Source organism: Ipomoea nil, unplaced genomic scaffold (genome assembly GCF_001879475.1).
Source record: "Ipomoea nil cultivar Tokyo-kokei standard unplaced genomic scaffold, Asagao_1.1 scaffold2792, whole genome shotgun sequence".
Taxonomy (NCBI): domain Eukaryota; kingdom Viridiplantae; phylum Streptophyta; class Magnoliopsida; order Solanales; family Convolvulaceae; genus Ipomoea; species Ipomoea nil.
The window spans coordinates 1,500,992-1,513,554 of NW_017619220.1; the positions used below are offsets into that span (position 1 = coordinate 1,500,992).

At 36.0% G+C, this 12,563-nt stretch overlaps 2 protein-coding genes across 6 annotated transcripts; one reads left to right on the forward strand and one right to left on the reverse strand.

Annotated features, from left to right (window-relative positions):
• Window positions 1-1,102: 1,102 nt before the first annotated feature.
• Window positions 1,103-6,431, forward strand: LOC109157857 (acetyl-coenzyme A carboxylase carboxyl transferase subunit alpha, chloroplastic). 5 transcript variants are annotated; one of them, XM_019305700.1, is made up of 11 exons: window positions 1,103-1,359; window positions 2,223-2,571; window positions 2,678-2,752; window positions 3,164-3,271; window positions 3,366-3,529; window positions 3,615-3,729; window positions 3,812-3,966; window positions 4,105-4,156; window positions 4,236-4,304; window positions 4,706-4,783; window positions 4,866-6,431. In XM_019305700.1, the coding sequence occupies exons 2-11, from the start codon at window positions 2,230-2,232 to the stop codon at window positions 6,060-6,062; spliced, it is 2,355 nt and encodes a 784-aa protein (XP_019161245.1). In that variant the 5' UTR covers window positions 1,103-1,359; window positions 2,223-2,229; the 3' UTR covers window positions 6,063-6,431. The 5 variants fall into 5 exon arrangements, with proteins under 5 accessions (XP_019161245.1, XP_019161243.1, XP_019161241.1 ...); XM_019305698.1 differs by having other exon boundaries at window positions 1,104-1,359; window positions 2,189-2,571; XM_019305696.1 differs by having other exon boundaries at window positions 1,104-1,359; window positions 2,197-2,571.
• A 3,529-nt stretch (window positions 6,432-9,960) lies between these two features.
• On the reverse strand, window positions 9,961-12,062 carry LOC109157775. Its single transcript, XM_019305616.1, has 3 exons — window positions 11,576-12,062; window positions 10,835-11,468; window positions 9,961-10,735 (listed from the first exon to the last, which is right to left on the reverse strand). The coding sequence occupies exons 1-3, from the start codon at window positions 12,060-12,062 to the stop codon at window positions 9,961-9,963; spliced, it is 1,896 nt and encodes a 631-aa protein (XP_019161161.1).
• Window positions 12,063-12,563: the final 501 nt, after the last annotated feature.

Genomic DNA, 12,563 nt, shown 5'->3' on the forward strand with positions numbered 1-12,563 from the left:
AAATTTTAATAGTTAAAAATTGCATAACATGAGACACATACACATGTTTTATAATTACTTTAGTTTAGGTGCAAAATCAATATTCTCAAGGTACAGATTTGTATAACATAAGATACAAAAACACATAACACAAGACAAGCAAACGCATAGCACAAGACACAAAAGTACATGTTATATTTACTTTATTTCAGGTACAAAATCCATACGTTTAAGGTACAAAATTGCATAACATGAAACACAGAAATGCATGCCATGAGACACATACACATAATTTACAATAAAAAATGTCCTTTGTAATATGAACTGAATTACTGAACAACAAACAATTACCATCAAAATTAAAGTTCAAAACAATATCGTATAGAACCAGGATCCACAATGCACTATGCACCTTTGTTCAAGGGATAAGGATTAGTCCTGGAGCAATCATTATTGTGTGGACCATGGTCTCCACAAGCTGTATAGACCATATTTTGTATACTATAAAATAATGTACATTCAGTACAAAAACAATGTACATTCAATATAAAAATAATGTACATTGTATTTAGGGGATGTACATTATTTGTGTACTGAGTGTACATTATATTATATAAGGGATATTCAATACAAAAATAATGTACATTTAGTATATTAAAAATGTACTTTTTGTAATGATCCATACAACCCAATCATTATTGTGTGGACCATATTTTGTCTACTATAAAATAATGTACATTCAGTACAAAAATAATGTACATTTAGTACAAAAATAATGTATATTGCATACAGGGGATATACATTATTTTTGTTCTGAGTGTACATTATATTGTATAATGTACATTCAGTACAAAAATAATGTACATTTAATATATTAAAAATGTACTTTTTATTATGGTCCACATAACATTGTGTGGACCATGGTCCATACAATAATTTGCCCATACAACCATGTGTGCATCATGGTGCATACAATAATTTGCCGTCCCAGAGCGAGTGAAGAGTGAAGAGCTGAGCTTGTTCGGCCCAACGGCCAAACCGAAAAAAGCTGGCTAATTAAGAAGAACACAGCCTACAAAAGGAATTTCCGGAACTGCCCCTGCAGCAAGCATAAGAATTAACGAAAACACAGTCCGCCCCTTTTCTTTGCTTTTATCTCTGCACGCACTACTCACCTTGTTCTCTTCCTAAAATCGACGATCTTCTCTATGCTCCCTCCCTCCTTAATAATCTAACTACACTATCCCCTCTCTCTCTCTCTCTCTCTCTCTCTCTCCGCATTTCTCCTTCCCAATCTCCGCCCGATCGCCGCCTTCTCAGATCTGCTCCCGCGGCCGCCGGACTCCGGTGCTCCGCCCTCGCGCTTCTCGCATTCTCCAGGTTCTTCCTCCACCACAAGCTACGTAGCCATTTATTTGTATCGTATTTCTTTTCTCCTGATTTGGAGTTTTAATTGCTCTACTGATACTGCTTCTTCGGTAGGATTTGCCCTGGTTTACTAATTGTGAGCTAATGTAGAAAGGTGTAGTGGAAGTTGAGATGAGTAGGGAGCTAAGTTATATGGCGGGATTTCTTAACAATTGTATGGATTTTGCTGACGTGGTAATATCTTGGAAGCTTTGGTTCCAAGGTAATAGGAGGGAACGGATAAGTGTTATTTGAAAATAAGCTGATCTCGATCCATATTTCTCAAGTTTAACTTCATTTTCCTACTAAGTCAACAACTTAGTGCTTTAGTTTATTAGCTTAGCTGAGTGCTGAGTTTTAAAGCTCTTTTGTTCAATTCAACTATATTGAGTGTCTTAGAGTATTTATAAAAAAAAAAAAAAAAAAAAGGTGTTCAATGTTGTATGTTTCTATTTTGCGTTTGCTTCTGGTATCAATCAGATTCCCTGAGGATTAGCTTAGATAGTAGTAGGGGGTTGGAGAGTCGGAAGGAGGTAGAACCAGAATTCAGATACCAGTAATTAAGAGTCAACTAATTGCTCAAGGTTCACTGTGAATTTTTTGCTTGTTAAGACTTGGTGGAGATATGAACCCATATCATTTGGTTAAAGATTAGTTATCTTATTCCGCCAGTGATTCCTTTTAATTGACAGAAATGGGAGGAAGAATTGTTGTATTTATGTTAAGAGTGGTTTCTTTTCCTGACATTTTTACCCATGATTTCTAAATTGGATAACTTTTCTGTGTTTTTTCCCCCCTTTAATATAATAGGGTTTGGATTATCAAAATTTGTGAAGTCAGGTAATGGCTTCAACATTTCATCCTCCACCTGCATTTGCTGGAAGTTTAGCTACTAAAGCTTCAGCTTCAGACCTCCTCCGTAGCTCAAGAAGTGGTGTTTGTGGTGTGCCATTGAAAGCCCTGGGAAGGGCTAGATTGGGCTCCAAGAAGCGAGACTTTGCAGTTTCTGCAAAGCTTAGGAAAGTTAAAAAGCACATTCATCCATGGCCAAAGGATCTTGATCCAAATGTTAAGGGAGGGGTACTTCGCCATCTGTCTCCTTTTAAGCCTTTGAAAGAAAAGCCAAAGCCTGTCATATTGGACTTTGAGAAACCTCTTATTGGTCTACAGAAGAAGATTATTGATGTATGTTCTTTTCATTAGTCTAGCATGCTGTGTTTAACAAGAAAATTTTCATCTTGATTTTGAGTAGTGTTTTTTTTCCTGAGAAGAAATTTTTCCTGGATTACAGGTTCAAAAAATGGCAAACGAAACTGGGCTTGACTTCAGTGATCAAATTATTTCTCTGGAAAACAAGTATCAGCAGGTTGTTCCATAAAATGTACTTATGAACTGTTACAAATGCAAATACTTCAACTCAAAAGTCTAGTTTAAGTACCTTTGTGCTAGTATTTATAATCTTTGAGGATTATGATGCACTCTTTTGTATTGTTTTTATGTAATTGTATACCTAGATTTAGGCTCTACCATGATTAAACACACTAACTTCAGTTCTTGCATTCAAAAGGCTGATGCTTCAATCTTGAGGTTTGATGGTAAGAATCATCTTTGCAGTATGCAGCATGTTGCATAAACAGAAACTAGTTAATCACTGGTGAAAAAGCGTTCTAAACATTTGATTTGAGCACTTCAATTTCACTGTTGAGATCATTGCATGTAGCCATTGGTGTTAATATTTGCCTTGTAACATTTGTTCTTCTTTTGATATGCATTTCAGGCTCTTAAGGATCTTTACAAGCATCTCACACCTATACAACGGGTCAATATTGCAAGGCATCCTAACAGGCCAACTTTTCTTGATCATGTGTTCAATATCACTGATCAGGTCTTGTTATACTGCCCTTCTCAATATTATATGCCTTTGTTCCATTTCTGATTTTCCAATGTGTTTTAAGCTTGTAAATCATTTATGTCAACAGCAATTTGTGGAGCTCCATGGTGATCGAGCTGGGTATGATGACCCAGCTATTGTTACTGGTCTTGGAAAGATCAATGGCCAAAGTTTTATGTTCATGGGTCATCAAAAGGGCCGAAACACAAAGGAGAACATACAGCGGAACTTTGGGATGCCAACACCTCATGGGTATGCATTATTTTTGTATCTTTAGTTTTTTCAAGGTATTGCTATCCTTTTGCAGTAATTTACTGTCTAAATATGTATTCAATAGTTATCGGAAGGCTCTACGGATGATGTACTATGCAGATCATCATGGATTTCCCATTGTTACTTTTATTGACACTCCAGGGGCATATGCAGACCTCAAGTCAGAGGAACTTGGCCAAGTATGTGAACAATATTGGCCCATTTACGTCTTCTGTAATGGCTATTCATTCTGGACGTAATTAATTATATTGCTATGTGCAGGGGGAAGCAATAGCTCATAACCTGAGGTCAATGTTTGGTTTGAAAGTGCCAGTTATCTGTATTGTTATAGGAGAAGGTGGATCTGGAGGTGCTCTGGCTATTGGCTGTGGCAATAAATTGTTAATGCTTGAAAATTCAGTCTTCTATGTTGCCAGGTACTTGAATTTGCACCCTTTAAACTATTGAAATGGTTTTGTTATGTGCCATTCTTTGAAGTCGGTTGTGTCTTCATTACACTTCTATTTGTAATTTGAACTTTCATTGATTTGCTTACCTTTTTTTTCACCTTACAGTCCTGAAGCATGTGCGGCTATTTTGTGGAAGACTGCAAAGGCTTCTCCAAAGGTTGAACTCATTTTTCTAAAATTTTGTATCAGAAAATATATGAATATTATAACCAACTATAGCATTCATGGGCATGTAGGCTGCTGAGAGGCTTAGAATTACTGCTCGAGAGCTGTGCAAGCTGCAAGTAGCTGATGGTGTTATCCCTGTAATATTCCTTCTCTTCTGTGTGTGTGTGTATATGTGTGTATATATATATATATATATATATATATAAAACTAAATTCGAATTCCTCTCTTTTTTATAATGATAATTATTTACCTCTTTCAACCACTTTACAGTCTATCTGACACTCTGAACTATAACTCTTTCTGGCTAGGGTGTGTACTATACTGGAATAAGATTCAATATTTGGTAGCTGAGATGTTATTTTCATTTTTGTAGTTTCTTAAAGTCATTGAAGATTTGATAGACTGTATTAATATGTTTTATAGAGATTAGCATGTATTTTGAATCTGATTGTCTTCTCACTGTCCCCTTTGTCCACTTAATTCACTTAAACTGTGATATTTTTAGCGGTATTTGATATAGCCTTTGTCCTGTTGCAGGAGCCACTTGGAGGTGCACACTCTGATCCATATTGGACATCCCAGCAGATTAAGACTGCAATTCTTGAATCAATGGATGTAAGTGATCAGTTATTTAGTTTCTATTTCTTAACTGCAGTTGTCAGGAAATAAAATCATTGACTTATAACCATGTCTTTAGGAACTTGGAAAAATGAATACAGAAGAGTTGTTAAAGCACCGGATGCTTAAGTTCAGGAAAATGGGAACTATTAATGCCTTCCAGGAGGGAACTCCTGTAGAACCAAAGAAGACAGCCAACATGAAAAAGAAAGAGGTGCCCGATGTAGTGCCCGAGAAAACTCCAGTGGTTGAGTTGAGGGATGAGGCGCCTGAGAAGACTCCAGTGGCTGAGTTGAGGGATGAGGTTGAGAAACTGAAAGAACAGATACTGAAAGCAAGTGAATCATCGTCAAAGATTCCAGAGTCTGGTCCGAAAGAGATGATAGAAAAACTCAAAAGAGAGCTCGACTACGAATATACAGAGGCTGCCAAATTCTTGGGTTTTTATGAAAAAATTGTAACACTAAGAGAAGAATTTGCTAAGGTGCAGAACTCAAATGACCAGTCCAATCAACGTGCGTTCATGGAAAAGCTTGACATGCTGAATGATGAGTTCAACCAAAAGCTTTCTGCTGCTCCTAATTTTGAGGACATAAAATATAAGCGTGATATGATAAAAGAAATTTCCGAAGCCCACAATCTCTTAGCAAAGAGTAACAAACAAGCTGACTTGAAGCAGGAGATTGATAAGACATACAAAGAAATTGTTAGCCGTGCTGATTTGAAGAAGAAGATTGAAGCTTTAAAGGCTGATATCAAGAGAAGTGGGGTGTCAACACTAGCAGAGTTAGACCAAGGTTTGAAGGATAAACTTGCTCAATTGAAAAGTGAGATAAAATCTGAATTTGCAGCTGCTCTTGAACCCTCAGGTTTGCATGTCGTTTCACCTTCGTTCCTAGATGCCAGGGTAAAAATAGATAGCTTTAACAGTGAAATTGGTCATGTTATGGAAGATGTTGTGAATTCGACTGATTTGAAAAACAAGATTGAGTTGTTGAAAATTGAGGTAGCTAAGGCAGGTAAGACACCGGATGAAGAGTCAAAAGCCAAGATTGAGGCTCTGAAGCAGGAAATAAAGCAGAGCATGGCAGAGGCTATGAATTTCTCTGAATTAAAAGAGAAGCATGAGAAGCTGAAATCCGAGGTTTCAGAATCCAACAAAATGTCTGGAGGTTCAGATGGGAATTTGCTTAAAGGGGATGGTCAATATGATAAATTGATGCCAGACGGTTCAAATATTGAAGTTAATTTTGAACCAAACCGTAGCTTTGCCTGATATCTCACTTGGCACCAATTCCGATCAGTTGCTGTGGTGTTGTGTGAAGACAACCAACTTGAAGGATGAATCTGCTGAAACTACATCAGCATGCGAAATATCTCTACTCCTTTTCAAACTGCGGTTCCTTGTCAACTTCTACTGTTGTCTTCTTAATTAGTCATTGAGGTTTTCCTTTTCTGGGTTAGGAACACTATGCCTGTTGCTTGATTATGAGTTTATTCGTAGTGGTATTTATTTCAAGGTTTTGTCAGGAAACTTTTATATTCTGGTTGGCTCTTTATAGCAGCATTGCATTGTATTACATACAGAATATTGGCCGAAAGGAAACGCAAAATAAATAGTATGCTTCAAGAGTACGATAATTCTACTTTGCAGGAACTCAGATTTTAACTAATCCCATTAATCAGCTTTAATTCTTTTTTCTTTTTTTTTTTAATTATCATTTTGCTTGTTTGTATTGTACAGCATTTGTTCTCTGCTCATTCATATATCACAATTTTATACAGATGTGTCCTTACATTTAGCTTAAGCTTTTTATGGCATGCCTTTCTTAGATAAATAATCATCTCTTTGACATTTAGCTTAAGCTTTTTATGGCATGCCTTTCTTAGATAAATAATCATCTCTCAAGGAGATTGAACAATCAAGCAAGACTGAAGCAACCTTAAATTTTCCCAAAAGAGGTACCTACAATTCAACAGGGGATTAGTCACTGTATTCGACGGTGAAAACTCTAGGTACACACACACAAAAAAAAAAAAAAAAAAGCAAGACCTGATATTTTATACCACCGGTGTTTGACAAGAATGGATTTTCATTCTTGAATACTTCTTTCATCACATTCCAATTGCAGTTAAGTTACACAAACTGTTGAAATGGCTTCTGGTAGTGCCAATGCTCAGAATGCATGTTTGGCATATTTTGTCCACAGGATACCATGTATGTAACTACATTTTCACTTGAACAATTAGTGGTCACAACAAACTGGAGAAGACAACAACAGATCATGAGTAGGGTGGTAGACAATCTTGCCACTGAGGACGAACATGCTTTTCTAATCTTTTTTGGGGTAACGAGGGAAACCCGCAACCACTACCTCTTTTCCGATCTTATATCATGGCATCTCAATGCCAGACAGACAGACATGCCACCTCAACTCAAGTCCTCAACTAAGCCTGAAAGGCTAGAACCCAGTTTAGAATATAACTTGTAATTTGGGGACAAGATTATTTAGGCTGAGAATGTATCACTTCCCTAATGTGGTATATCAGTTCCATTTGTGGCCAATGACATATGTTAAACACAAGTGAAATTTTACAATGCATTTTTGAATTTGTTTTCTGCACATTATTATATGCCTCAAATGTCTGGGGTTCATGTTTCTACCAAAGCAATGTGAATATGTGATCACCATTGGGGGATATGATTAACCTAAACCAAAACAAAATATGCCCCATCAACTTCTACTCACAAAATGATTTACCAATTACCGGTATACCCCATTAGCCAAAAACAAATCTGTGATGAGATCAAAGGAATGCAGTTGATTGTTGAATACTTGAAAGATGAATTTCAAGAAAAAAGAAGGGTAGTAATCATGATCATCAAATCCAAACAACTTCATAGAAAGGAATCCAAGTATGAAAACTAGAACCCAAAGCAAAGAGAAATATTCCACTTTTTTTTTTTACAACTATAGATTGAACAAAAAACAAGAAACCCAAGCAGAAGGGGATGATCAATAGGCCTGCAAAACAGGCCTCTTACCAAGCCTCTTAATCTCCCTATCCATCTGACCAGTGAGCATCAATCCAAACATCTTGAAATCACACAAAAGAGACCAAAACGGGTGCCCAAAAGTTGAAGGCACATTCTTCTCAACAAAGAAATGGCTGTACCAGGCTAAGCCATACCCAAACAGAGGCACAAAAATCACACACCACCAATTAAACAACACAGAGTATATCAACCACATGATACTACAAAGGGTGCCTGCGAAATGCCAGCGCCTTGTTGCTGCTTTCGAGTGTTGGTTCATGTACACCGGCCAAAACTCCTCCAAGCTTCTGAAATTCATAGCTCCTAAACCAAAACCCAGATCGAGAAAACCCAGAATTCCTGATAAAAGATCTGATCTTTGTACCAATCAACAACAAATTGTAGAAATCGCCCTTATCCAAATAACAAGATCAGTACTGGGTTTTCACATGTTCATAGATCGAAATTGGATTTTGAACAAAACCCACAATAGGACTTGGGCGGTTGACTAGCAAACTCGATACAAACAGGTAAAAGAGAATCTATTTCCCAAACAGATTTGTTAGGGAAACGTAGTTTTGTTGGGGAAATAGTTGCTCTCAGAAATCTCAATTTTCTTGATTGTTGATAGGAAGAAGAAAAGGGACTCCGCGGGTTAGAATTTTGGTTGCGGGTTTCGTCTGGGATGGTATCAGTAGCAGTAGCGTGATTGTTTTTATCATTTCTTTGTTTCTACTTTCTAGAACAGATGTGTGTGAACTTGTGATTGAAAGAGCTCTCTGGTGGCAGAAACATCAGTTTATTGGCCCATAGTTTCTTGTGCTCGTTTGTATAATTAAATTTCACATTTAGGTCTTCACTATTAATATTTTCAATTAAGTGTATGACTTTGTAATTTATATCATATTTGGGTCCTACTGTTAAATTTATTAACCAACTATTGCTTGAATTTCAACAAGAAAACAAAAATTTCAGCAATTATTTATCTGAAAATACTCTTTTAATTAGAACATATTACTTTTCTGTTGAGATTTCAGAATTAATTGGATGAAAACTTGGTCAAAAAATTAGACGGTAGCACTAAATGTGATACAAATTACATAGTCGTGTATCTAATTTGAAAAAATTAATAATTAAGAATCAAATATAGTACAAATTTAATAGTCATGTACCTAATTTGAAAATATTAATAGTCAAGGACTAAATTTGATATATGTACAATACTTTTTGTTTGTATTTTTTTTTGTTTGTATCTTAATATGTTATTTTTTCCTTTTTTGTCCAGTAGTTTAGAAGATTTAAGAAAATTTTGTATTTTTAGTTCATATAAAGTTACATTTTTATTCCTCTTTTTGTTTTTTGTTTTTTGTTTTTTGTTTTTTTTTTGTTTTAATTTATTTTTAATTATTATAAAAATTGAGACAAAAATGTAAGTTAATTTGAAACTTGATATCTGTTGGGGTTATGGTGCACCAATTAGTATATTATATACATACAATTAATACATTATGTACTTTTAGTTATAGATTATATACATTTAGTTATAATTAGACATACATAATATACTAATTAAAAATACATAATATATTAATTTATAATAAGAGAAGGGGATACCCACATATACAACCTATTTAGGGATGGCAACGGGGTGGGGCGGGGGCGGGGAGCATACTCCCCGTCCCTGTCCCTGGCGGGGAATTGAAAAATTTTCTTGTCCCTGGCGGGGAATTGAAAAAATCCTCTGTTTCTGTCCCCGCGGGAAATTTGGCGGGGACGGGAAATTTCCATTCCCGATCAACCTATAGTCAAAGTCTCAGATTAATACAATTTTTAAAAACTAGTATTTCACCTGTGCGATGCATAGACATAAATTTGGAAATATTGCATTTATGTTAATAAATTGAAAGTAATCTTATTTATTATTATAGTGGCTATATGCCATATTTTTTGAAATTGGCAGCATTTCTAAATTTAAAAAAACTATTACATATATACAAAACAATAATAACATTATGATATGACATTGAATATCGGTGTACACTTCATTTTCTGTAGTGTTCAAACCCACATTAGAGTCTCCACATATTAAGATTTTCAGCCCATCTGGATTACTAACCCGAGATGCTGCTACATATAACTATCCATGGTTAAACACGGGTTTCTTTAATAGTAGTCCGACATTAGATAAAGTTTGTCCTTGACTCTTGTTTATTGTCATAGCATATGACAACATTATTGGAAATTGCTTTCTCTGAAATTTAAACGGTAGTCTTAGGTCAGAAGGAGTTAATCCCAATCGTGGTATTAGTACCCTGGTGCCTACATTGTTGCCACATAGAATTTGAGCTTCAATCACATGGTTTCCTAATTGTGTAATGATCAACCTTGTACCATTGCACAATCCCAAGGAGTGGTCTATATTTCTGAGCAGCATAATTAGCGATCCAAACTTTAATGTTAAAGAATAGTTTGGAACACCGGAGCATCTCAAACTGTTAAGGAACTCTGTAGTGTGAACCTCCGATAACATATCAGCATTTGTATCTGACTTGCAAACCGAATCACAACTCAAATATGTCTTGGAAGTTGCCTCATTCATACTGTTCATGTATTCATTCACCTTGTCCACAACATCTAATGTTGGAGCTAATATAGCTCGAGACTCCAAATGTTTATGATCTAGTTGACCCTGACCGTACAAAGGAAATGTGCTTTGGACAATTTTTGCTATGGGGTCAACTTCATTTCTTAGAACAAAATTATCTGGAATCCTTATATTGAAGATACCATTCTTTTCTTCTCCTAAATTTCCATCTCCTAGATCAGCAATCCATTTTGCAAAACTGTCTAACTTTTCAACTTCTTCTGCACTTGAATACCACGCAACCTCAGATTCTTTGTTAAGCGTAGTACTTCGCAATTACTCCACAAGTATGATGAGGTTATACTTGCTTGTACTATATCTTGTCTACTGCCTTTTCGTATAACTGGTAGTATTTGTATAAAATCACCTCCAAGTACAACTGTTTTTCCACCAAAAAACATTTCTAAGCTTTTTGGATTGGTGAATCGCAATGTCTCTCATCGTCCGATCTAGTGCTTCAAAACAATGCTTGTGCATCATCGGAGCTTCATCCCCTATGATTAACCTAGCTTTTATAATCAATTCAGCAAGTGGACTACCTTGGCTAATGTTGCAAGTTGCGTTTTCATTCACTGCAATGGGGATAGGAAACCTTGAGTGTGCAGTCCTTCCACCCGGTAAAAGTAGTGAGGCTATACCGCTTGATGTTACATTCAAAACAACTTCTCTCTTTGACCTTAAAGTAGCCGACAGTGTCCTCCATAAAAATGTATTGCCAGTTCCACCATATCCATAAACAAAGAACAAACCACCTTTATTAGATTCAACATCCACCATCACTTTGTTGTATATGAGTAATTGTTCATCAGTTAGTTTAGAAAACAGTGATTCATGTTCTAGCTTTAACGCTTCTTTGTCGTACGCCAATTTTTCGTATAACAACCGATTACCGAAATAGTATTCATGACTTCCCACTGGCATCGACATTGGTGGATAATCACTTAGAGACCAGTTCCAAGTATTCAACAACTTCTCCACTTCCATGAGTGCCCCATTTTCTTCTGTTCGTCATTGAGCATCAAATCTATATAATTTATAAACAAATTAGTTTAATATATAAATGAAAAAAAGTACATTTAAGTAAGTGTTTTGAAGAAGAATTGTTTACCTGGATTACTTGTATTTATTTTAGCATTGAACTCAACATCATCAGCTAGGTATTTCCAAACAATATCCCATACTTTTTCTGGTTTTGCCATTGAATTTGATGTCAATAAAGTTACAAACAATTTACGTAAAGAATGTGCTGAGGACCATATCGCTGCTTCACTGATCGCGTCAACATACTCTTTATCATCCTCGATTAAACCATGTGCATAACAGGCATCTCTAAATGAAGTATATTGCACCCCCTCAAAATATTTAATTTCACCAAAGGATCTTGGTCCACGCACAATATTTAGTAAACATCTAAGATAGAAGATTTCTCCGCTATTTGGCGGAACATAAAAAATACGACCAATTGCAAACTTCCTTTGCCTTGGATGCCACTCTCTCTTATCTTTTTTCCATACAAATTTTGTTGGCATTTCAGCGTAAGTCAAATTTCTTGCCTCGCTGTATTTGCTGTTAGCATCAAACCATGCAGTGAACATACTTTGTCACACAGTTGAACGGTTAACAACATCATTGACAACATCATCATCATTAAATATGATTGATTGCTCATTTGGTAGATGAAAGCTCAAGCGCTCTACCGATGGATCCCTCATCTGTATATCAATGGCGAACATCCTCCATGCTGCCTCACAGGGTGAAATATACCTACAATCATAATACATTTTGATCTCATCGATTACCTTTCCAGTAGCTTCATCAGCCACAGTGCCACACTGTTATAGAATTCAGCAGTAACACAATCATTCCCCTTGTTCACATACTTAAATAAGTACTTAATTGATCTGGATTGATTGCACCACTCCACATTTATATGAGCCCTATACTTCACCAATAAATGTCTGTTGTGTGGAACGACATAGCTGCTATCTAGATCAATACCATTTTTCTTTATGGTCCTACCGTTGTCACTCCTACGGTACACAGGATAGCCCTCTTCATCCATTGTTGATTTCTCCACATATTTTTTTTGGATAGTA